Here is a 27,035-nt window from a genome sequence, read left to right as displayed (position 1 = left end):
ATCTGAGCATAAGCTGTTGTGAGCTACAGCTCACTTCATCGGATGCATTCAGTGAAAAATACAATGAGGATGTTTTATACACACAGACTATGACACAAAGTGAGGATGTTTTTATACACACAGACCACCCTGGATTTGTGCTGGAAATGGCCCACCTTGATTATCATACACATTGTAAGGAGAGTGATCACTTTAGATAAGCTATTACCAGCAGGAGAGTGGGATGGGGTGAGAGAAAACCTTTTGTAGTGATAAACACCCATTTTTTCATGGTCTCTGTGTATAAAACATCCTCACTGTATTTTCCACTTTATGCATCCGATGAAGTGAGCTGTAGCTCACAAAAGCTTATGCTCAAATAAATTGTTTAGTCTCTAAGGTGCCACAAGTACTCCTTTTCTTTTTGCGAATACAGACTAACACGGCTGTTACTCTGAAACCTATATTCTCACTGTTGGCATTCCCCATCATAATCTCTTCCATCAACATGAGTGCTTTGCAAAGAGTAATTCTTTCCTGCCACAGGATATTCTGCAGCTGTCTTAGCCAATGAATCTAATCAACATGCTGCAGTGAGCTAAATTACTACAAATGTGAGACTGATTGAAATTAGTGAGTCCTAACACTTGATCCTGGTATGAGAAAATGAGGCTTTGCATATTTAAACACCAAGCAATCTCAACAAGCTACAGAAGAATAATAGTCTGAGATGACTGGGTTGTGCTGTCAGTGATGGATGAATTAATAAAACACCTAGTAAATCAATTGGCAGTGATGTGAAAGGTATTGGGTTTTCACTCTTGGTACTATTTCCGCATATGAAGTCTTAAAGTTAGTCATCCCCTCTCTTTATTAGAGATGGGTCCCAAATTTCAGGTTCATTAATGGGGAAATTGAAATCAGCCACCTGTCTTCACAGATGTGGTCCACTGTTCTTTCTTTATTTCTGCTACAGTATGCTGTGCTGACAAAGAGGCCTTGATGAATTCCAGATACCCCATCACAAGTTCACAACCCAGGAGCAGTGCCTCCTCCAGACATTACACTTGGTTCGAACACTCCCTGAAACAACACTGCCATAGCATATGGTAGGGACTACAGAGGTCTTGTTCACGGTGATCTGCTGAACCTGTTCAGCTCTATCACACCCCACTGCCATTGCCTAAAGGAACAAAAGAATAGGGAAAGCGATATCTATCTTGGCTGTTTGTGAGACTTAGAGCTGTGAAAAGGAAAAAATATTCCCATTTGCCATGGGTAGCAAGAAGCCATAAAGTTCGCACCAAGTAAAAAGCTGTATTCTTTAGTGCCTTAATGCACCAATTTAACAGCATCCAGGGTATGTGGGACTTCTGAAGATGGTGATTATAAACTGAGTTCAATCATTAATGGCCAGATTCGGCAACTCTTGGTCATACTAGGATTTGTCTATACTAGAGCGTTGTATCACTTTAGCTATACCAGCGTAATTAATGCAGTACAACCCAGCTAGAGGAGATGAAGATATAAATGAGTTTTATACTGTCTTCGTAGGGTCCCGGCCCAGAGCAAGCCCCACATGACTCTGCAGCCAACACATCTCATGACTGGATGTGGGGATGCTGGGCCTCTCTCTTGGCTGTCTTCTCCCGATGGCTATTCGGACCCTGTGGGGGTATGGTTCATTGACTTGGCCTGCCAAGTTCAGTCCCCTTCCAGGATACCTAAGTCCAGCTGTAACTGGTCAGGCCCCAGGCTGGCTTCTCCCAGCTGGTTTCTGCAAAGACCCTTCACCCAGCTCCCCCATAGACCTGCTGTAAAGTCCTACACCATCAAACAGAATCACACTCTTCTTTCCCCGAGAAGCAGGCTTCTCCCTAGGCCTCTCAGCAGAACTCAAAAACACATACAAAATTAAAGACTACCAAAGCATCTTTTGCCCCTCTCCAGGCTTGATCTTCTCATCTCTTGTGAGCTCCTTGTCAACTCCCTATTCCTCTTCCAGAACACTGGGCCTAGCACCGCCTCCCTGGAACCTGGCCTCTTGTTTCAGGACCCATCTGTGATGCTGCCAGGCCAGATGCCAGCTCATGCCAAGGTCCCCATATCTCAAATGAACACTGACAAATACATAGTTGGAAGAAGTCTTGCTTGTCTGTGTGTTAGTATTGTTAAAATGGGTATTATTATAATTCTTATAAGAATCTGTTTAGGCATTTAGAGTTCATTACATGCTTGTGAGCTGCTGTATACATTGATCTCACCCCTAACATCTGTAGCCCATGTTGTAAGATAATATTTGAGAGGTTGTATTGTGAGCCTTTGTGACTGTAAATCACAGACGGGAGAGAGACATAATTGGTGTGAAGGACTGATCTTCCCAACAGGAAGTGTCAATTGAGACCAGATGGACTATTGTGGGACATTGCAACCAGAATTTCTCTATGTCAACAAGAGACTTGTTGTTATTCTGACTCCTCCCCATGAAGAGGAGTCATGCAAGGGACTCCTCCCATCAGCTGAGTTTTGCTGCCAAAAGCATGTAGGAAGAAGAGAATAAAACCTCTAACAAGAAGAGACTGATGATCTCTATGCTGCTTGGACTCTGGGGGACAAAGCATAAGCATAAGCAAGAGATCCCAGCTGCTTAGCCTGGGCTAGCCCTAAAGGACACACAGCTTGAGGATTATAAAAGCTTCTGTTTACCTTTTGAAATTTAAGAGTGTAACTTATTTGTGTATCTATCATGTAACAGGGTGGAACTCACCTCACATGAGCATCCCGTTGTTCAGGAGTGCAGCTGCACCTCTCATAATTTATGGTGACCCATCACCAGTTTTGCTAACTCAGCCCTCTGGCCAAATCACACAGCATCCATGTGAAACACAAACAAAGCAGGCCCCTTCCAGAGTAAACAGTCCAACAGCAGCCTGTCACAATACCTGTCTTTAAGCAGTTTCACAGTCTTCACATAGTTCCAGCCCTGGTATCAAGCCATATCCTAGGGGTTCCTCCCTGGAGGCAATGGTTTCACCCCCTCTGAGTCCTTCTGGACCCAGCTCTCCAGGTGGGCCATTAAGCAGTTCAGTTCCCCTTCCAGAGACATATCCTAGTTCAATATTCAGTAAATTGCTGACCCTCTTCAGAATCTTCATTCCCCTCTCTAGGGTTAGGTTCAACTCCCTTCTCAGGAAGTGGATCCACTCCACCTGCAGCCAGTGGGGGAGACCCAGACCCATCCAGTACTCCAGGTCCCAGTCCAGGGACCCTATGACTAGCAGCCACATGCTACTGTGTCCTTTTGACCACTCCCAATGCTACTACAGTTCCCTGGGTCACTTCCCCAAAGCCACAGCACCTTCACTCACATATGCTTCACCCTTACCGTAGGGTTGAAGTCTTGTACTCACTCCCAGCAGCCAGCCAAAAGCTCCTTCTTTCTCCCCCAGTCCCTGTCTATGGTATTACAGATCCCTTGGGCCAGCCAGGAGCACCATCTGCACTCCTGTTACTCCAGCACACAAAAAACCAAAACTATCTTTCTCTAGCTTTGCAGCTCCTTTTATACGGCCCTCCTGGACCCTGACTGGCTGCTTCTTGCAGCCTTTCTCCAATTGACTGCTTCCCATGCAGCCTCTCTTGGCTGCTTGGAGGACTCAACTCCTCCGCCCCTTTCTGAAATGGGGTGTGGTAGGACCCTGAGGTCTCCAGCAGGGAGCTTCTGAGCCTGGTACACCCCATCATGTTTACCACTTTAATCTTGTAAATAACTCATTTTTTTCTTATTTAATAAAATCTTTTTATAGTTTATTAAAGGACTGTCAACAAGCATTGTCTTCAGTGTGAGATCTAAAGTGAAATTGACTTGGGGTAAGTGACTGGTCCTTTGGGACTTAGAGTAATCTGAATATTGCTGTGATTCTTGTTATAAGGAACTAGCTATCACAAAGGCACACACAACTTGGTGGTGAGATAAAGCGAAGTACCCCACTACAATGGTAAAGGGAATAAGCATTACCAATAAAAGGCAGCTTTATATGCATATAACTGTATCCACAGTTGGGTTTGCACTGATTTAACTATTTTGGTTTTAAAAAAAAATCACACCCCTAAATTATAATTATACTGGTCCAAAAACTGTGTGTAGACCAGGCCTGAGTAGCCTCTTACTTTCCCAGAAGTCTCAGTGGAGCAATTCACAAAGTAAAGGCTGGGTCTCCACACAGGAAGAATTTGCACCGGTATGTCAGTTAGGGGTGAGGTTTTTCAGTGAAATAGTTAAACCATTAAAACCCTTTCCCATAGAATATCAGGGTTGGAAAGGACCTCAGGAGGTCATCTAGTCCAAGCCCCTGCTCAAAGCAGGACCAATCCCCAATTTTTGGCCCAGATCCCTAAATGGCCTCCACAAGGATTGAGCTAACAACCCTGGGTTTAGCAGGCCAATGTTCAAATCACTGAGCTATCCCTCCCCCCTTTCTTGAATGCTTACAAAGTGGCTCACATATAGTGGTCGCTGCTGTAAATGGATAATAATACTTTTATCATCCATAATTGTGGTGTTAATGTTTTTTGCTGCATGCTGTGTTTTGTTTTTTTGTTTTTTTTAAAATCCCTAACAAGAATGTCAACTTAGCCGACATGGCAGCCCTTCCTTTTCCCAGGATATCATAAAACATAAGCATTCTGAAGGCTACTCCACTGCCAGCTCAAAAGATTGACCTCAACGTCCTGTCCTTTACAATAATCTTTAAAATCCATCATCTGCAAACTAAGTTTAAGTCAGAAACCTAATTAGTAACAGAGAAAATGAACAAACAAGCTAGGGGGAAAGAATCTCATGCAGGTGGCCAGAGCTTCCCTGAATAATTCCTTGTGCAATGGTCACGCTTCAGAAATTTAATTCTCCATAATTTCATTTAGAATGGAAAAAACCCACAAGTAAAGTGATACAGGATTTCGTTTAGATTTTCACAGGCACATTCATCTAAAGTTTGTCTGTAATAGCTGAAGCTACCAAACATTACTTCCAAAACATTTAGTGGTGTGAAACAAGGAACAATACGACATATGGGACCTACTCGGCATTTACGTCCTCTATTTTTGTCTATCAAGAAGCAGCACAAAAAATAAATCTCCCTGCTGCCAAGTTGATTGTATTAATCTGATTTCTGTGGTACTTCAAGCTTGATTGCTTTCTGATTCTTATTTATTATAAGTGGTCTTAAAGTAGCTGAAATTACAGTTACTGTTCAGAAGACAAAGGGGAGACCACTTGAATCTGCGGTGGGTGGCATGTTTCATTGCTTTAATTAAAAGTTGTTCTAAAAAAAACAAACACTTCTGTTGTTATTTCATGTCCCTTGACTGCAAAAAGTGTGCTTAGCCATTCAGACTATTTGGACGCTTGTATTGGCCCTCAGAGCTTTTCAGAAGCTCTGTCGCTTATCCTCTCTGAGGCACAGAACCAATTAAAAGATGTGAAATTTCCTTTCAGCCTTGAAAATCCTCTCCATGCTGGAACTATGTTTACCTTTGTGCAATACTTTAAAGATTACCCATTTTAGATTAGTGTACCTACAGATGGGAGATTGCACTTACAGAAGCATATGGGAGAGTTAGATGCCCAACTTCAGCTGTTTTTTTTCATGAAAATTGGATATCTAACTTCCCTTTGTGCCTTAACTAGAGGAAAACAGTCTCCCACTTGTTTGCCCTTCCCACATGAGATGTCAGCAAGCTTACCTTTCCCGCACTCCATTCCATGTAATATCTAGGGGATGATTACTTCATATATGGCCACAAGCTCTAGCAACAAGGTCATGCCTTCAGAGAATGATCAGCCAATAAGAGTTTTTTCTGGCTATGTAAGTCTTGCAACTGGATATCTAGCTACACCTTTTAGTAAGAGGAATTTCTGCTGAAATAGTCAGAAATGAAATTATTAGCTCTTATCTGTTTTTGCCAAGTTAGTTGCTGTTCAGTTTCAGATCAACTTACCTCTGTACTACTATTAACTTTTACTCCAAATCAGGGGTCAAAAATAAATGACAGTTGCCTTCCAATCTCAACCCCTCCCCCCAACTTGTGCAGTTTTGAAAATTCTCATCATCCTTTTTTTCTTGTATGCTTTTATCAGCAATGCAATAGTTAACTCTGAAACCTAATGGTGACGATTTGAATGGTAGCACAATTTTGAGATGAAATCTCTATCTTCCTAAAAGGATTGGGAAGGGGAAACAACTCTACTTTCACACTCTGCTTCCCTCCATTCCCAGCCAATTGCTCCAAAAGCATAGGTCAGACCAGTTGTTCTAAAGGAGACTCTTCATAGAATCATAGAATATCAGGGTTGAAAGGGACCTCAGGAGATCATCTAGTCCGACCCCCTGCTCAAAGCAGGACCAATCCCCAACTAAATCATCCCAGCCAGGGCTTTGTCAAGCCTGACCTTAAAAACTTCTAAGGAAGGAGATTCCACCACCTCCCTAGGTAACCCATTCCAGTGTTTCACCACCCTCCTAGTGAAAAAGTTTTTCCTAATATCCAACCTAACCCTCCCCCACTGCAACTTGAGACCATTACTCCTTTTTCTGTCATCAGCTACCACTGAGAACAGTCTAGATCCATCCTTTTTGGAACCCCCTTTCAGGTAGTTGAAAGCAGCTATCAAATCCCCCCTCATTCTTCTTTTCCGCAGACTAAATAATCCCAGTTCCCTCAGCCTCTCCTCATAAGTCATGTGTTCCAGTCCCCTAATCATTTTTGTTGCCCTCCGCTGGACTCTTTCCAATTTTTCCACATCCTTCTTGTAGTGTGGGGCCCAAAACTGGACACAGTATTCCAAATGAGGTCTCACCAATGTCGAATAGAGGGGAACGATCACGTCCCTCGATCTGCTGGCGATGCCCCTACTTATACATCCCAAAATGCCATTGGCCTTCTTGGCAACAAGGGCACACTGTTGACTCATATCCAGCTTCTCGTCCACTGTCACCCCTAGGTTCTTTTCTGCAGAACTGCTGCCGAGCCATTCGGTCCCTAGTCTGTAGCGGTGCATTGGATTCTTCAGTCCTAAGTGCAGGACTCTGCACTTGTCCTTGTTGAACCTCATCAGATTTCTTTTGGCCCAATCCTCTAATTTGTCTAGGGCCCTTTGTATCCTATCCCTACTCTCAAGCGTATCTACCTCTCCTCCCAGTTTAGTGTCATCTGCAAACTTGCTGAGGGTGCAATCCACACCATCCTCCAGATCATTAATGAAGATATTGAACAAAACCGGCCCCAGGACCGACCCTTGGGGCACTCCACTTGATACCGGCTGCCAACTAGACATGGAGCCATTGATCACTACCCGTTGAGCCCGACAATCTAGCCAACTTTCTATCCACCTTAGAGTCCATTCATCCAGCCCATACTTCTTTAACTTGCTGACAAGAATACTGTGGGAGACCGTGTCAAAAGCTTTGCTAAAGTCAAGGAACAACACGTCCACCGCTTTCCCCTCATCCACAGAGCCAGTTATCTCATCATAGAAGGCAATTAGATTAGTCAGGCATGACTTGCCTTTGGTGAATCCATGCTGACTGTTCCTGATCACTTTCCTCTCCTCTAAGTGCTTCAGAATTGATTCCTTGAGGACGTGCTCCATGATTTTTTCAGGGACTGAGGTGAGGCTGACTGGCCTGTAGTTCCCAGGATCCTCCTTCTTCCCTTTTTTAAAGATGGGCACTACATTAGCCTTTTTCCAGTCGTCCAGGACTTCTGGTTATCTGGTTATCTGTTTGTAATTTTAGGGCCTTTATGCCCTGAGATCCGGCCAAAAGGAAGCATCATCATACACATGTGGCCTGACATTCTCTCCAGTAAGCAGCAGTGGTTCATGCAAGTTCCCCAGAATTTTACACAATCCTGTAAGCTATCCAGCTCTTACATTTTCACTGGAAAATCAATATGCTTCAATGGCATTTTTTTTCTTATGACAGCAGTAGTGTGAGTACCATTAATACCTTTCAGAGTAGCAGCCGTGTTAGTCTGTATCCGCAAAAAGAAAAGGAGGACTTGTGGCACCTCAGAGACTAACAAATTTATTGTTAAATAAAGTTGTTAGTCTCTAAGGTGCCACAAGTCCTCCTTTTCTTTCATTAATACCTTGTTGATATTAATATGGGTGGACCAAGGAGGCTGTGTAGGATCTAGATCAGGGCAGGGCAAACTATGGCCCGGGGGCGGCATCCGACCCGTCAGACCTTTTAATCCGGTCCTTGAGCTCCCACTGGGGAGCGGGATCTGGGGCTTGCCCCACTCTGCATGTGCCATGGCTCCCAGAAACAGCGGCATGTCCCCCCTCTGGCTCCTATGCATGGGAGCAGCCAGGGGGCTCCACACACTGCCCCCACCCCAAGTGCTGGCTCTGCAGCTCCTGCGGCCAAGGGGGGATATGCTGCTGCTTCCAGGAGCTGCTTGAGATAACGCCGCCCAGAGCCTGCATCCATGACGTCCTCCCATGACCCATCCCCCTGCTCCAGCCCTGATCCCCCTCCTGCCCTCCGAAACCCTCAGTCCCAGCCTGGAGCACCCTCCTGCACCCCAAACCCCTCATCCCCAGCCCCACCCCAGAGCCAGCACCCCTAGCTGGAGCCCTCCCCCCCCCAACCTCCAGCCCCAGGCCAGAGCCCTCTCCCACACCCTGAACGCCTCATTTCTGGCCCCACCCCAGAGCCTGGAGTCCTCACACCCTCCCACACCCCAACCCCCAATTTCGTGAGCATTCATGGCCCACCATATAATTTCCATACCCCGATGTGGCCCTCAGGCCAAAAAGTTTGCCCACCCCTGATCTAGATCCATATTGGACTGCAAATAGGGTTCAGGTTAAATGTTATCAGTTTAGAAGCATTAAGTTTAAACAGCACTAGGTTTCAAATTTCATGCTAGCAGAATCTTGTGAGTTGCTTTTGAATAGTGGAAATTTCACAAGCTCAGCTGTTCTCTGCATCCAAATGGGAACCAAAAAATAGACTCCCTCCAATTTTAGATCCAGCCTGGAACCAAAAAACACAGGGATAAATTGGATCTGGAAAGTCAAATATGAAACCCATTAAAGTTCAAAGGGTTTTGGATTGGAGGTTCCAGTTTTGGTCTTCTCTGCTGTTTGTATCAGCAGCTGTATCCCTTCCAAGCCAAAGCTTTGAATAAAGAGAGAGAGCAACATGTCTTAACACAGAGAACCCAGCCTGCTAGCCCCTCTCTTACACAGAGTGCAAGGGTTAATAGGAATGTAAACACCCCAAGATCAAAGCTTTGTGAAAGGTCAGTCCCTAGTCTCCAAAACTTTCCATTACTGAGGGGAGTGAGTCACTGTCAGGCTCTGTGCTTGCCAAATCCTTCTCTGGAGGTCAGAACTGTGCAAACCTTACAATTTTCACCTGCTGAAATCTGAACGGTGAAGTGAGGAGCTCAGCTGATTTAATCTTCCTTCTAGTCAGTTTTTCCCCTGGGAAGCACCAGCCCATCCCCTTAAACAACAAAATAAAAATTAGAGTCAGAATCATTGCTTCCCTTTTCAGAGGGCACCCAGGGGACATAGCACAGCCAGAGCATCTTCATTTGCTAGCAGGTACATTCTTGGTGACAGAGGGTAATTGCTTCTATAAAGTAAGCACCCTGAAGGCATGGTAAAATCAGCACAAGTGTGCATAGGCTTAAATCTTGCAGTCCCTTACTCAGGCAAAACAATCTGTTGCCTTCATAAAGGAGTTTTGCCCAAAGAAGGATTGCAGGACTGGACACGCTGTTCCTGGAAAGCTGCTACCAGTTCAGCATGCTCCTGTTTCTCTATCACTGGAATTTTCCCCTTTGATGGAACCAGCACTAACAAGTACGGCCCCCAGTGCTTTGAGCATTCCCATGTAGAGGCCCACAGGCCCACTGTGTAAGACAATGACATGCAGTCCATGGGCCTCTGGATGGAAATCTGACCCAGAGCTACATTAGGACTCCCAGGAACTTCAAAAGCCATTTCCTTACAATAAGCAATATTTACCTGCAAAAATGGCACAATGTTGACTAAACCAGGTGTGTTTCTTTCAAATGCTTTCATCTGAAGTCTTTAGAACTATATTGTGGTTACGTTAAAAAAACTACGTAGGAATCTTACCTGATTGTGGTTTGAAACATTACCTGCTCCCCTCCAAAAACTAACAATTGGCTAGAAACCCTAAAAATTAACAATTCCATTAATGCTCTCGCTGGAACTACTGGCAGTGCCTCACCTTGCATGGGTCTCCAGGAACGATTGTGTCTCGGGCAGACACAAAGCTTCCCAGAGATCCTGTGAGGCACAAGAATGGCACCATTCTTCACAAGGATACAGATGTTGGCCCCTCCTTGGCCATGCAGCTGTGAGGGACAGGGGAGGGCAAAGCCAGGGCCTCCCTGCCTCTTCTACCGCACCCTGTTTTTAGGGTGCTAGTACAGTGACTGCAACTGTGGCTGGCCCATAAACAGGGGGCAGAAGGGCACTGGCTCTAGGTATATTCTAACCAGCGCTCAGCCACAATTGTGCCCTAGACGTAACATGGTGAACAGAGGAACAAAATAGCTTGGGGCCAAACAGAGCCATGTTGTGTCGCTGTAGACTTAGTTTCCCGGCCACATCATTCTGCTCAGCTTTGTGACACTTCAGGCAATGTTATAAATAACATCCTCATTTGAAGCAAAGCACCTTCAGCAGCTTAACGTCTGATCTCAGCATCACATATGGGGAAAATCAGTAGCCGTCTTGTGATTCAAAGGGAAGAGAATAAATTACCCACTGGGGCTATTTGTTCAGTATGTAGATGGGCGAATCGAATGAATAATTGGACAATGCAGATCAATTAAGCATACCTTAGGTAACAGAATGAATGTGCAAATTAGTATATATTAGGTGAATCAGATGCAATTCACTTTTGACAGGAAGGTTAAAAAAATATTCTAGCTAAAATATTGTTGCTGAAGAGGTTTGGGGATGGGAACTATCAGACAGAAGTTGCTCTCCTTAAGATCTGGGGTTCAAATCATTGAAGATTTATATAACCCTCGGGGCAGGTTTTTGCTCTAGGTTTGTACAGCATTTGTCACACAGACAGCTCTCACTGGATCATAAATAATCATTAGAGATGGGACTGAGGGATAAGGTTCTGATCAGGATCCAGAGAGCTGCAGTGTTTGCTGGAGCAGAGATGTGGTGGATGGGCACAGGGAAGGAATGCCGAGAAGAAGAAGATTATGAAGTTTGAAAGCTGTCACTAGAAAATCAGCTGGCATAATAATATAGCTGCCCCCCATAGCACTTTCTATAAATGCTTTGAAAAATCCATAAGAAGTGCTTGGATTAAGTGATATAGGATTTAATACAGATAAAGACAGTCCTAGAAAGTTCAGCGGCTCAGCCAGACTGGTCACCTAATGGCTGGGGGCTGCTGAGAGGAATGTACACAGCAATGGCTCTTCACACACCTTCTGAAAGTTTCAAAGCACATTCCCTGCAGTGGCAGTCTAGCATGGGTACATGGGAGGGCACAGACCTGGCTTTGCCTCCCACCTACACCCTGTAAGTGTGCACCATAGCACTGGCCAACCCCACCCCTTTGTGTGTGCACTTTGGCTCCAGCATGGGTGCCCTGGAGTGAAGGGGTTCCCCCTCTGCTCTGTCCTCCATCTCATACACCCACACAGGGCCAGCCACAATTTGGATCCCATTGCACTTCTATTCAGTAGCCAAGTATAGTTATAGATCCCATGTTCTTCTTAGCTCAGAGACTGCTGGCACTCCAGGGATACTACCCACCCCCAAGGGAATGAGGAGGAGGCAGGGCCATGTAGGGTGCACAGAGGAAGTGAAGAAGGCAGGATGTATGGGGGCATGCAACCCCTTCCTAAAGATGGCACGGCTGATCCTGTGCCCTTAGGAGCACTGCATCACCCCCAGCACTGTCCTGTTCCTTAATGGCACAGTCTGGGCTTTAATAAACACATCTGCAGGAGGAGGACTAAGGCATGGCAGCATTTGTCAAACAGCATGCAATATAATGCACATCTATAATAGGGTAACTCTAGAATCTATATATACTCTGATATCATTTGACTGCATCACATCCCCACTGTGACAGTCCTTATCCCTCACAAGCTAAAAACACTGGGCCAGATCCACAGCTGGTGTAAATCTGGGTAGCTCCATTGACTTCAATGGAACTACAGCAATTTACACCAGATGAGGATCTAACCCTTTGTCAGCATTTGTACAGAATTTCCTCAAGTCCAGCAGCATAACAAAGATAGAGTTTTCAATTAATAATAACGATTTTTAAAATATGGGTTATTTATAATCAGCTTTATTGACATTTTCCTATGAGGCAAAAATTCTCAGGTTCAGAAAAGCTTTTGTAGAGAACCTGACTGCAAGTAATTTGATTTCATGGGAAAACCGTAGAACTGTCAGAAAAGCAAATCTGCCGAAAGAAAGTCTTACCTGTGACATTTTTATTGTATGTGTAAAACTTTACAGACACGCTGTTGTACCTTTTTGAAAGGATCTAAAATATTACACAGCCTAATCGTTTTTGTTTGCCCTGCTACTGAATTATACATAGACAAAGCTGACCTAGAGTTACACTACGTCTATCAAACGCAGAGCTTCCCAGCCCACAGTCATGGTTTGTCAGCTTTGATGGGCAACTGGTTAAAAACAATACCAGAGTGTAATGTTAGCCGGTGCAGCTCCCGGATTGCTCAATATCAAATTAGTATATTAGTAACATTTATCAAATCCAGCAAAATACTGGCAATTAATTGAATAATTTCCCATCATTTGGATCACAGATTTTTTTTTATGTTAAGTTTCCTTAGCAGTGAATGAAAAATCAGCCACTTGTGAAAATAGTGCTTTTGTCTTTACTATTTGGTACATACAGGGTAATAATACATGGCTTATTCACTGCTGAAAAAATACTAAGCACCTCTGCCCCACACCCTGGTTCCTACTGAATTGGAACTGAAACCCTTGGAGCTAGTCAGGTCCAGCAGACCTGCCTTCCTCCCAGATGGTCCCGCACCACCTGACCAAATTCATTTCTGACACCAGCCTCTAACCTCCCAGAAGCAACCACAAGAAGGGGCAGCAACTGCAGCTGGAGGAGCACCAGGCCCTCTTCCTGGCTCCTCTACAGCCTGGGATAACTTCAGAACTCTTTACTCTTAACTTTGCACACTACCACTTGCTGTTCTGCTTCCTGTCCTTCCCAACCTACACCTGCCAACCATACACGTTGTCCATCTCATCTCCCTCTCTTTCCCTCTTACAACCTTTTTCAGATTCAAACTCTTTCACCAGAAGTGAACAGAGTAATTCTAGATTTTTATCACTGTAGCTGGAAGCAGAGTGTCTCCTCACAACCTCTCCTCCTAAGCAGGGACTTGTCCCTCACATCCTAAACATGTGACATTGTAGGCCTAATAGTCTTGACAGCATAGGTTGCTGGAACTAGGAGTGCAGGGAGTGCAGCAGCCCCCCCTGGCTTGAAGTGGTTTCCACATATACAGGGTTTACAGTTTGGTTCAATAGCTCTCAGCATTCCCACTATACAAATTGTTCAGCACCTTTGCTTGCCAGTGTCATAACCTGGTTTTAGGCCTAACACCAAGTTGAAGATCCACTCTGTTCACCAAAGCTGGGATTTTTAAAGGGGTTTAAGGGAAAGTCAATGGGGGTTGGGGATGGAATGCCCTTTGGCCCCTTTGACAATCCCAGCCCAACTGGAGAGCCAACTACTGTGGGTCAGATTTCCTGGGACTTTATGGAGGTGCACAATGGAAGAGCAAAGTGAAAATAGTCTTCCTGTCCTGGCACATCCTGAAAAAGGGCCTGGTAGAACTGCAATCCCTAGGCTCTTGTGACCTTCCCAACTTTAATGGGGCTGCACAGGCTGCAGTTTAGAGAAGCATTTGGCCCCGCAACAGGTTTATCACTCCCATGGTATCCCATATTGCATCATCACATTTTAAGCAGAACTGAAAAAATGATGACATATTATGGCCCCTGGTTAGGACTTTTAACCAGTGACAAGTCTGTAATTAGATGTCACTGAATGGGCCAGATATGATGTCAGAGTAGAAATTAAAATCAACTGAAACACCATTTTATCTGAAGTGTATTTTTCGATGTGGATAAAACTGTGAGGTGTTTAAGGAAACTTGTGCAGAAAATTAAATAACTCCAGGTGTTCAGAGCATCCGATAACCTTGCCATGCAGACACAGAGTTATGTAATTTACCAGTTGTGCTGCCTACATTGTAGTTTTAACAGTCATTTGATCCCAAGTGCCTGTCTTGTGTTTGAAAATTTCACAGTTCAGTGCAAAATAAATTGATTCTTTTACTAGGTCAGCTGTGGTAACAGCCACTGATTTAAGAAGCTTATCACAACATACGACCAAATGCTATTTCTAAGCTCCAGCTCTTTAAGAGGACCCAGAAGAGAGACCACAGCAATCCAAACTGACTCTTCTTGACACACATACAAAGAGATATGAATTCTGGGAGCATAACAGAACAAGATTAGTTTGTGTTATTTGGTAGCATTTTTATGGAACACCAAATGTTATTTACTTCCTAATCTGCCTACAAAATACAAAGAATTGCTACTCTGAGCTACTTCAGAGATAATATGAATGACTCACTTGTGTTGCATATTAGCCTCAAGCAGCCTAAAGATATATTTTAAACTGTTTAAACACAATTAAAGTAGATCATTCTCTTCTCCTTAAGGCTGCCTACATTGTTTCCAGAGATTTATATTACACTGTAAAAATTTCACCTTGTATACACTTCGTGTTAAAGCACACATCTAGCCACGTCAAATGTATGAACTATCAGTATTAGCTGGCATTATTAAAAATATCCCTAGTAATCTGTCACTTCTGTCATCCCCCTTGGGGTTATTTGTTCATTTTGATTTTATGCCTTCTTCCAGGCTGTCCCTTACGCTGGAACAGCTTCCCAATTAATATATTCAGTCCTCACTTCCCTGCTTCAAAAAGACCCATTTGTTCCATGATGCATTTTGATTATAGTTAAAGATGGACCAAAACCAAAGCCTTAGATATTGACATTCAGATCTTACCTTTGTAGGGGGCTGAGCCAAAATTTTGGAAGAGTCTGGATGTGAATCTGGATACAAACTCTGCAGCTCTGATCCATTTCTAATTTTATGGACTGTCCACCAGCATATTTTGCATCCCATTGTTCTGTACTGTAACTCTGGGTGGTTAGGCCTCTGGGGCAGGTTCTATGCACAGTGCTGCCTACGCTTACCACACAATAGAAATGGTAATGATTGAGCAAATGTGGTTCTGCTCTGGAATGCAACTGTGTACAAGTAACACTGTGGAGCTCAATGGTTGTCTTTCAAGGACTCCAGATGAAGTACATTCCCTTTACAAGTAAACTTGTGGGGTTTTTCCCAGCTGTCCAAATCACAAACTCACCAGGGAATCTAAATCAAAATGGGATCCTTTCTATCGTCCCCATTATCACCAGTAATACAGGTTCTGCAACCTACATTCTGCCCTCAGTCACACCTGTGCACAGTGGAGTAATTATCTCCAAAAGGTTGCAGGGTGAGGGGTAGAGACACTCCCCCCATCATGAAATCCCCCTTCACTGCAACCCCCAAAAGAGTTTCAACACAAGTGCCTTTCGCCCACCTTCCTTTAAACAAAAAACAGTTTTTACTTTGCTCTGCTCCTGCCTGTCTTCCTCTGGTGCTGTCTTTGGTTCTTCCTGTCCTGTGTGGTAGCAAGCTCTACGTGCTAAGCAGAGTTTCAACTCTCCCTCTCAACTACCTACTTTGTCTCCTCTCTCCCCTACAGATTTGTCTCTGTGTGAAATCTTCTCACTCTCACCTGTTTCACACAAACTCCCCCAATGTGTCCTTCTCCCTCTCTTCCAAGCCACCTCTCTCTCCTCTTGCTTCTGAGACTCTCATTCCCCAAATCCCACCCAGTCTCTTTTCCAAGATCCCCCTCACACTTGCCCACCGTATCACTTCTCCAAACTCACCTCAATCTCTCTCTTTCACCCCATCACTCACCCTCCTCTATATCCTCCTATCAACTTATTCCTTTCCCAATCCCACTGAGAGCTGCCCCTTAGACACTGTGTCACCCCCTAGTGCCTCTCACTTCACAGCTGTCTCCTGGTTAGGGTTGCCAACTTTCCAATTTCTTAAAACCGGACACCACGGCTCCCCTGTCACTCGCTCCCCTCCTCCCCCTGGTCGCTCATTCACACACATACCCTTTCCCCCCCGGGACTCACCCGCCACCTACAGAGCCAGGCTGGGAGCTGACACAGAGCCTACCTGCCTGCCCACAAGATACAGGTAGGAGGCAGCCCCAGCTGAGAAGGGGCTGGCGCAGGTTGATGACATGGTCCCCCCCGCCCTGGCCCATCCTCAGCCCCACATCCAGGGCCAAACTGGCAGGGAGCAGGGGACAGACTGGTGGTGGTGTTTGCAGGCAGCACCCCCCCCACCCCACACCTCATTCCAGCACCCCTAAAGGCAGTAACCAGATTTTTGGTGTCCGGTCAGTACTTCTGACTGGACATCTGACAAGTTCCCCTTCAACCAAACTTTCCGGTCAAAAACCAAGCAGCTGGCAACCCTACTCCTGGTCCCTGTCCCCCCCTACCTGCCCCTTAGTGCCTATGTTACTTGCCTCCCCCTGCCCCCAGTGCCTGCCTCCCCAGTGGTGTCCCCTAGCACCTATCTTGCTCCCCAGTGCTCACCCCCTAGAGGTTCCCCAGTGCCCATGTCACCCCCTAGTGTCCATGTCAACCCCGAGATGCCCCCCAGTGCCTACTCCCCCAAAGGTACCCCCCAGTGTCTGCCCCCAAGTGTCCCCCAGTGCGTGCCCACCAGAGGTGCCCCCTAGTGCTCATGTCAGTCCCTAATGCCTATGTCACCTCCTAGTGCCCCCCACTGAGGTTCCCTCTAGTGCCCATGTCAGCCCATAGTGCCCGCCCCCCTAGAGGTGTCCCCTAGTGCCCATGTCACCCCCTAGTGCCCATCCCAGCTGTCCTCCCCGGTGCCTGCCTGCCCCTCACAGCTCCTCCATGCCTGTCCCCCAAGGGAACAATGATTGCTGCACATCCAGCCCCCCCAGCTCTACAGCAGCTGGGGCCAGGGGCCAGGCACAAACCCTAAGGGGCCCAGTTCCTGTCTGTCCTGCAGGAGGAGATGGCAGCCCCCTCCTGGCTGGAGGCTGCAATTGCAACAGCCTCTTGCTCCTGGAGCTTTTAACAGCCGAACAGCTGATCAGCAACCTGCAAGAGGGAAAGGGGGGAGAAATAGGATGCTGAGCCGAGCTGCACTAAGCCATTCAGAATCCCTTTCCCTCCCACCCCTTCACAGTCTGCCAAAAGTTGAAGGAAGGCATTACTGTTTCCCGCCCCCTTTCCCAGCCCCCACAATGAAAGTTGGGGAGGGAGATGTCTTCCAAACCTCCCTCATTACACCCATTATCTTCAATGGGGTTACACAGGTACAAGCTTTGCTGTTGATAATGCACCACAGGGAATGCATTTTAATACAGCCAGATGTAAAGTTATACATCTAGGAACAAGGAATGCTGGCCGTAGCTACAGAATGGGGGACTCTAGCCAGGAAAGCAGTGACTCTGAAAAGGATTTAGCAGGTCATTGTGGTTAAATAACTCAATAGAATATTCCAGTGCTGTGATATAATAAAAAGGGCTAATGCAGTCCTTGGGTGTATAAACAGGGAAGTAGTGAGTAGGAGCAGGGTGGTGATTTTACCTCAGTATATGATATTGTGAATCTGATACTGAAATAGTGCATACAGTTCTGGTGTCCACATTTTTAAAAGGATGTTGAAAAACTGGAGAGGGTGGAAGAGCCACACAAAGGATCCAGGATTGGAGAAAATGCCATATAATGAGAGATTTAAAGAGCTTAATGTATTTGGTTTATCAAAGAAAAGATTGAGAGGTGACTTGATTACAGTAAGTACCATCATGGGGTGAAAATCCTGGGTATTAAAGGGCTCTTTAACATGGAGGGGAAAGGCATAACAAGAACCAATGGCACAGAAATGAAGCTGCTCATATTCAAATTAGAAATATGGCACAAAATTTTTAACACTGAGATGATTAACCACTGGAACAATCTACCATCTCCTGATGTTTTAAAATCAACACTGGATATCACTCTGGAAGACAGTCTTTACCCAAACTCAAGATATGGGGCTCAATACTGGGGTAACTGGGTGAAATGAAATGGCTTGTGATGTACAGGAGATCAGACTAGATGATCTAATTGTCCCTTCTGGTCTTAAACTCTATGTGTAAGGGGGGGAATAGTCCCGCTATTGTGGGGAACTTTCCTACCCTGGTGAAGTGGGCTAGCGAAAGGATCCGAGTCCTCGCTCCCACTTCCTTCACCCAGTGGCCTCCCTGCCCTTGAGGACTCCCCTTCCACTCTCCTGTCTGGCAGAGTCCTTGTAACCCCAACAAGGCTGGGCCCAGGATTCCTGGGGGGCTCAACCCCCAACCCTGCTGTGGTCACCTACGACAGGGGCTAGGGTGTCCCCACTCCGGGGTACTCTCTCTGCACTGGGCACTTCTCTGACCCACTGACCATTACATACAAGTTAAAGCAAATGCAAGTTATTTAATCAACAATGGGAAAGGTTAAAGGAAACACATCACCCTGCTCCGTGGCAGGGAACATCACAAAAACAGTGTCTCTGTAATGTCCAGGCAGTTCACAGTCTGTTCCTTGTAAGTCCCAGGCCTCCTTCTCAGGCCCTGGCTGTGCTGCAGGGATGCTGTGGGTTGGACACTTGCTCTGGTGGTGGCCACACGCTCTCAGGCCCTAAGTGGTAGGACCTTTCTTCCCAGTGTCGCCCCCACCCTGTCGGGGTTACGATCCAAGCCTGGCCTGCAGAGCCTCTTGGCTGAGGCGTCTCCCTGTGCTGGGCCAGCTGCCCAGGGTCCCCCTCGCTCTCCCCAGCTGCTCACCGCACCCAGCTCCAGACTGCTCCAGCCCCAGCTCCACCACTCTGTCTCAGCACTGCTGCTGCTGCTCTGCTGCCAGCTCCCTGGGCTGCTTCTTCGGCCCCTCTGGCTCTGGTTGCTGCAGCTCTGCTCTGCAGGCTGCTTCTGTGACTCTGCTCCCAGCACTGACCTGCTTCCTGGGCTGCTTTTCTGGCCACTCTGGCTCTGGTTGCTGCAGCTCTCCTCCCAGGACAGGTCTGCTCTCTCTGGGCTGTGCCTCTGGCTTTGGGGCTGCAGCTCTGCTCCCAGGACAGGGTCTGCTCTCTCTGGGCTGCTTTTCTGGTCCCTCTGGATCTGGCACAGCTCTGCTCCCCAGCTTAGCTCAGCCCCACTCTGTCTGAGCCAGGCAAATCCAGCTCACACGAAGGACAGGACAGGACCTCCCTGGCCTCCTGACTCTCTGATTAGCCTGCCCACCCTGTCATTCAGGCTGATCTGGAGCATTGGCCTCTCCCCATTGTTCCCGGGGGCTGTCAGTCTCAGGGTGCTGATTTCCCATTGACCCTTCCCCCTTTTTCATACTGGGAGCTAGCCAACCAAAACACCCCCACTGAATTGTAGTAAGGGGGCAATAGTCCCCTTACATATGAATCTATGAGGGAACAGAATCTAAATCTCTCTCTCAACTGTGTTGGTTCTGCAAGGCTAACAGGAGTAAAAGAAATAAAATCTTTACTCAAGCAATTATTTTCTGGACCCCAGTCCCCCTCCAAAGGAGCTGGGGAAAAACACATTAATGCTGAGTGTGGTAGTAAAGGGTATGTTTTAAATAGGATTTTAATATACAGCTGACATGTATATTTATTCTTCTTCTAGTCAGAGCATTACAGTAATAAATATGAGAGATTGTTTATGAATCAACAGAATTAAATATTAATTACACGAGGTGATAAATTCTGGTCTTTTTAGGAATTCACCAAAAGCCACTGAAGTCAATGAAAGTCTTTCCATTGACTTAAATGGGCTTTGGATCAGTCCCTTAATGCTGTTAAAATTCATTTGTTATTAAACAAACTTTCTATGCAATATTATGCCATAGCTATAATTTGTTATCAGAATGCAAAAATTCAGGACCAAACCTTCTCCTACTGAACTCTATGGTAAAACTTCCCCAGACATGAAAAAGAGCAGAATCGGGCTGTACATTTTTAATTGCACTGTATACAAATATGCACAAAAGACTAAAATACTGTAGTCACAAAACTCAAGAGGTTTCCATGAAGCTTACAGGAAAGTACAGCACAAAATCAGTGAAGTGAAAAGTTTTTTTTTTTTCAAAAAAATAAAAATAAACCATACTTGATAGGTGTGGTAAACATTAAACAAAAAGACAAATGAACTGGCACAGTTTAACAACCTCATTTCTAAATGTGCTTTGTAATAATGCTCCTCCCAAGCTGCTGTTTTCCCAGAACATAATGACAAAAAGCCTTATTGTAACATCACTGTTTTACAGTGACAAATTTTATTGCATTGCCAACTGCGAGTTTAAAAGAAAAAGCTGTAGAAAGGATCCCAAAGCACCACCACCACCCTTTTTTATTTTAGTGTGTGTGTGTGTGTGTGTGATTATCATCCAAAATAGCAACATAGCACTTTCATGTGTCACTAGTCTAGTTTAAAAAAAATAGAAGTTAATTAAAGAAAAGTGAGTTTTGTTTTTTTTCAAAAATAATATAAAGAACCCTTTCAGAATCAAATATTTCAATGATTAGAAATATGTTTAGCATGAAAGATAGAGCCCAACCCTGCAAAAATTCTTGAGTGCAATCTCAATGACTTCACTGGGACTGCTCGTGTGAGCAAGAATTTATGTGTGTGATTACGAAATTGGCAGGATCAGGCTCTTAGCTTTGCCCTGTGCAAGCTTTTGCACAATTGTCCTAGGCTAAAAAGCATAGATAAAGTACTAATATATACAAAAATGAGCTTTAGTCTTATAGCTTTAACCCTATTATTGCTAGACCAAAAGTGAGGATTTGGAACAATTCACATAATTCATAGAGGATAAAACTGAGATGCAGCTTCAGATGACTGAATTTCCACTTGAGCCATTTTAAACTGGGTACACTGCAGCCACTTGCGGAGTACGGATGAGCTATTGTTCATTTGTCCTGACCCTTGTAACATCCTCAGGCTGTGGTGGTTCACGTTATTCTGAATGGCTTGAAGGCGCAGTTGGAGTCCAGCAGATAAATGCTATTAAAACCAGCAGAAGGTTGAGTTTCTGTCTTTTATTCAATACATACATTAAATCAGGATGATGTAAGATTTTTTGCCAGGCGCGGATTTCTGAAGGAGAGGATTCCCCCTGAATGCCCCACCTCCCTTCATCCCAGGTGTCTATCTACCTCATCTCCAACCATCGACAAAGATGTTGTCACAAGGGGCATGGATTTCAGGCCACCATCCCCAAAATCACTACGTTCTCAACAGCAACTTTAGGTGGAGCTTTCTGCACAGCCTTTATTCCCATCCACTCTTGACTGACAGGACCCATTGGTATGCCTCATCCTCATTTCTGTCACACACAGGGCCACTGAGCACTGACCATCATCATCCAACCAGCAGACCACAGTAGGTCAACGTTTAGGTTGACCTGATTTAGTTGGGGATTGGTCTTGTTTTGAGCAGGGGGTTGGACTAGATGACCTCCTAAGGTCCCTTCCAACCCTGATATGCTATGATTCTATGAACGTCAGGTGCTGTAGAACTGAAAGCCACCCTCTGAATCATGGGTTCTCAACCTGTGGGTCGATGTCAGGGGGTTATGGACCACCCTGCTTTCCTTAGCTAGTTACATGAGAGCAGAGAGGGCCTCCCACCTAGATCCTAGTTAGATGGAAGTCATGGGTGGCACAGCGTCTCAATACGGAAAAGGTTGAGAACTACTGTCCTAAATGATGCCTCAGCCCATTCAAATTTGGCATAGTCAATGCTGGGCCACTGAATGTCCCCAAATACCAAGCAGTTTGCATATTATAACGAGATGTATGTTGAAAAAATAATATGGAGTTTTTATGATGCATTGTCAGAGAGTTGGGAACTTGAGTCCAATAGTCTTATTTCTAGAGTACATTCAGACAAAGCAAAGAACAGAAATACCAACAAGCATGAAAGAACAAGAGAAAATAACTTACCTTTAGATTTGACTGAATCATTGGCAACCACATGGGTATTAGCTGTACGAAGAGACAACAAATGTTTTGTTAGTATACTATATGGGCCTATAAATCTGTTCCAGTTACAGTGAGTCAGAGCAGGGTATATCTAACTCATTTAGCCCTTTGAATGGATGGTGACACATGCTGAAAAGACTCATCCATAAATATGGAAATGTCTTTGTAAAAGATGGGCATGCTGGACATGTGGCATTCAGAGGTTAAGAGCCAGCTTTGATCATTTGTATCCTATTTCACAATAAGGAGCCATTAATGGTACTATTTTAAGACAATATTGATAGTTTAAAATAAAAATCCATTAAAAGGAATATTTCCCTGGAGGTGTTTTCTTAACACCCCGGTGCGCAGGTATTGGAATGGATGCGGTTCAAGCATTGCACAAAAAGGTGCACACCGCTGCAGATGTTGAAGAGCGAAAAGGATTGAGGCAGAAATTCATGATGATGCAGAACATTTTATATTCTGATCACTGACCATTGTTTTATAGGTGAACAATTGCAGGCATCCATGCTATACTCACACATCTAATTTAGGCCCAAGACCTCCTTTCACCATATAGCATGTGCAGCAGACAGTGAGCTGGGCATCTTAGTGCTGGGGCGGTGGAAAAGGAATTTTCCCTTCAGTATGCCAAGCAACTATGGAGTTGCTAAAAGAAAAGGAGTACTTGTGGCACCTTAGAGACTAACTGTTATTGCAGCCCTCCATGGGGGGGATGGGTGAACCCATGTAGCAGTGGATCTTCCAGCCTCACCCTTGCCATGTCCTTATCCCTCATCTCCAACTGATCTGTGTGCATTGGCCTAAAAAAGCCCTCCCTGCACCCTACTCCCAAGAGATAGAAGGCTCACTCATCAGGATGAAAAAGTACCTCTTAGGCTTTGACCTATGCCTGGATTTATTTTCTCCAGGACAGCGCCTCATCAATCTGCACTCAAACCTCCCACTGACTTCCCTGGGAACTCTATTTGCAGAGCAACTGCAGGATCAGGGCTTCATATGGTCATACTCCAGACACCAACAGAGTAGGAGGGCTCTGGGAACCCATAATCCAAGAGCTGATATTTATTTCTGGCTATATCTCTTAACAGAACTTTTATTTGAGAGTAACTTTACATGACAAGCCTACAGAAACCATTTCTATCCATGCTCTCCAATATTAGTTTAACCACTGGGCATATTGTTCTGAAATGCTTCTCCAAATGGCATCAGAATTTGCAATTTACCAATTATGCTACTGAGAGTTTTGGGTTAAACCTAATCAGTATTGACAGCATTAGATAAAGCATCATTCCCCCTGTTCATAGAATGCTAATTGTTTGTCTGGCTGCATAACATAAATTTCAGTGCTGTTTTGCTAGTGGATCATATGCAGCTCTGTCAGTATTGATTACTTGGTCCACCAAATAAAGAACCATATGCAATCCTCCGCTTCTGCAGGCAGATGGATGCCAAAACAGATGGAACCCAGCCAGAGAATAGGGGAGCATTAGCTCAGTAATCTCCTTCCCTGGGACCTTGCAGAAGCTCCTCCACTGGAGCTCTGATTACTCAGATCTATGTGGGGTTTTGAGAGGCAGAAATAGGACAGTTAAAAGAGTACCCAAATTCCATGGCATGCTCCTCCTGCTAACTTCACAGACTTACCATTGGAAATCTGATCAGGTGCTCATGCTGCTCCTATGGGAGCTAGCCAGTGGCAGCATGTTTCCTGCCAAAGGGGAAGGAAAACTGGTCGGGAAGCTGGGCAGAAACACAGGGTCTCTTATGTACCCCAAGATCCACACAAGGTTTAGGAGGACTGACCCCTCTGCCTTGGGGGATGGGGGCGGTGTTAGAAGGGAGCAAATCCTCTCCCTCCCACTCCCCCCACTGTCACCTAGCTGGATGGAGGTTGAAGAAATTGAGCTGGAACACTTGGATTTTTTTCTTTCCATCTCTCGGTCAGGCTTTTCTCCAAAAGGGGGAATATGGATTAAAAATCAGTCCAAAAAGTACTATCTGACAATAAAAGGGAGAAACTCTATCCCAGGGGGAAGCATACACAGTGCAAGCAGGTGGGGAACATAACACCAATGGCTAAAAGTAGATGAAATCAGGAGGTGGACCTCTCGCCGCACCAGTCAAAGAGGAAGGGGAGTTGTGAGAAAGTGCTGCTCCCTGCCAGTGAGATGAAAGAAAGCTCCTCCTCTGCTTTTAGTTTAGGAAGATCTGCAGTCCCCTATCTTGCTCCACTTTCCCTGGCTTTACCCTCCCCCCATCTCATTCCTAATAAGGTTCCCCACCACATCAGCATCCTAGTAAACACACTTCCCGTAATCCACCTGGCAACATGTGACCCTCTGACTCCCCATTGTGGTGGTCATTACAATTACACATTTTTCCTGTGTCTGTTGTGATGAAGTTGTACAATGGCCTTCTTGAACATTTTAATCACATCTGATTCCCTATTTAGAATAAGAAATACAGCAATAAACTTAATTAATGAAGATGGTAAGTATGCAGGTTTTAGTGGCAACCACTGTGCTAAAAAGGGGTGGGCTTGGTGGTGGTGATCTGGTTTGCACAATGCAAAAAGCTCAGGAAAAGTATATTAAGAATGTGCTGAAACTGAATAAAAAAATAAGATTATTTTTCACTCCACTCTCTCCTCCTCACCATTCTTTAGTGATAACTTATTTTCGTTTGAAAGGCTTACATCTACATAAAGGAAAGGTGCTTTGAAACATAAAATATATTCTACACTTAATTACCAACAAGGTCAAGGCAATACAAGATTTTCTAAATTGTCTGAAACATAATAAAAAACAACAATCAGCCAACAATCAGAGAGCCGTTATCTTTGCAACCTCTGCATGTAGGTTAGGGCCATGAACATTCAGGTCTTCTCTGCAACCCTTGAAAATAAGACAGTTTCAAAGCTGATTTGAGGTAAATTCCATGTTTGTGACTCAATGTTTTCCAACCTTTTTTCATTTGTGGACCCCTAAAAAATTTCAAATGGAGGTGTGGCCTCCTTTGGAAATCTTAGGCATAGTCTGCAGACCCTCAGGGGTCTGCGGACCACAGCTTAAAAACCACTGCTATAAATTATGGAGGTGCCAGTCATGGCTCCACAGTTAAAGTTGAGCTTTGCACTTAAAGCAGGGATTCAATCTCTTCGAAATGTTTTTAAAAAACAGTATATCTTCCCCACAATTATAGAACTTACTTTTGAAGTAGAGATTGAATACTGACACAATGCAAAATACTGTGTTTCTAAAGATCGATTTAAACTAATCTGGGACTACAAACACGAAAAAGCCTTAATTATAAACATATAGTTAATGCATGGTGTCACTGCAGGGGAGAGTTAAGGCTGTTTGGTTGCCTTGTGTATTTCCAAACCATAACATACTTGGATTTCTTTTAAGCTTATCTCAAATTTCCTAGATTTATAATGCTTGTTTTTGCAATAATTACAAATAATGTATTTTACTGTAAATTACTGACATATACTCTCAATCTTAACTCCATTGTAACATAGTTTTTGCTTGGGAATTTAGTGCAGAATTTGTGTGAGATGCCTTTTCTTTGGGTGGGAAGGCAGCTTTAAAATCCACCCTGGGCTTCATAGGATACTGATTCATAGGTGCCGAATCAGTGCACCTCCTGGGAACCCTGTCCATGACCCATCCTGGGACAGCCTTGCCCACTTTTAGGGCCCCAACCCGCAGAGCTCAGGTACAGAACTGAGCTCTTTACCTTATTATAAATCTGAATTTTAACATTTGCTAATAGAACCTGAATCTTTTCAATCCAATCTGCTTCATGTTCAGTCATCCGCTAGGAAGTGAAATGCTATCTCATTCCAATGTCACCCTCTCCAAGAAAGGGTCCAAACACCACATTTACTGAAGGGAAATACATGAAGTGAGGCAGTGAGAGAGTATGTCTAAAATGTTTTTAGAAATTTCATTCTTTGATCAAGATATTGTCATGTAAGGAATGTTTAAGTAGCTGTCAAGGTTCCTTCCCCACTCTGAACGCTAGGGTACAGATGTGGGGACCTGCATGAAAACCTCCTAAGCTTACTTTTACCAGCTTAGGTTAAAACTTCCCCAAGGTACAAACTATTTTACTTTTTGCCCTTGGACTTTCGCTGCCACCACCAAACGTCTAACCGGTATTATTTTATTAGGAAAGAGTCCGTTTGGAAATGTCTTTCCCCCCCAAATCCTCCCAAACGTTACCCCCCCTTTCCTGGGGAAGGTTTGATAAAAATCCTCACCAATTTGCATAGGTGACCACAGACCCAAACCCTTGGATCTCCAGAACAATGAAAAAGCATTCAGTTTCTTAAAAGAAGAATTTTAATAGAAGAAAAAGTAAAAAGAATCACCTCTGTAAAATCAGGATGGTAAATACCTTACAGGGTAATTAGATTCAAAACATAGAGAATCTCTCTAGGCAAAACCTTAAGTTACAAAAAAGACACAAAAACAGGAATATCCATTCCATTCAGCACAGCTTATTTTCTCAGCCATTTAAACAAACAGAATCTAATGCATATCTAGCTAGATTACTTACTAAGTTCTAAGTCTCCATTCCTGTTCTGTCCCCGGCAAAAGCATCACACAGACAGAAACCCTTTGTTTCTCCCCCCCCTCCAGCTTTGAAAGTATCTTGTCTCCTCATTGGTCATTGTGGTCAGGTGCCAGTGAGGTTATCCTAGCTTCTTAACCCTTTACAGGTGAAAGGGTTTTTCCTCTGGCCA

General features: G+C 44.7%; 1 protein-coding gene across 7 annotated transcripts in view; it reads right to left on the bottom strand.

The window, feature by feature from the left end:
• Positions 1–20,230: 20,230 nt before the first annotated feature.
• UNC79 (unc-79 subunit of NALCN channel complex) overlaps positions 20,231–27,035 on the bottom strand; it is a 149,815-nt gene continuing 143,010 nt past the window's right edge. For all 7 annotated transcript variants that reach the window (XM_048854188.2, XM_048854187.2, XM_048854189.2 and 4 more), the window contains 2 exons: positions 22,238–22,279; positions 20,231–21,296 (listed from right to left, as the gene is read on the bottom strand). In XM_048854188.2, coding sequence (XP_048710145.1) covers positions 21,096–21,296; positions 22,238–22,279 — 243 coding nt within the window. In that variant the 3' untranslated portion in view covers positions 20,231–21,095. The remainder of the gene's footprint in view (positions 21,297–22,237; positions 22,280–27,035) is intronic.

This window comes from Caretta caretta, chromosome 6 (assembly GCF_965140235.1).
Source record: "Caretta caretta isolate rCarCar2 chromosome 6, rCarCar1.hap1, whole genome shotgun sequence".
Taxonomy (NCBI): Eukaryota; Metazoa; Chordata; order Testudines; family Cheloniidae; genus Caretta; species Caretta caretta.
This window is presented reverse-complemented; position numbering and strand designations above follow the sequence as displayed.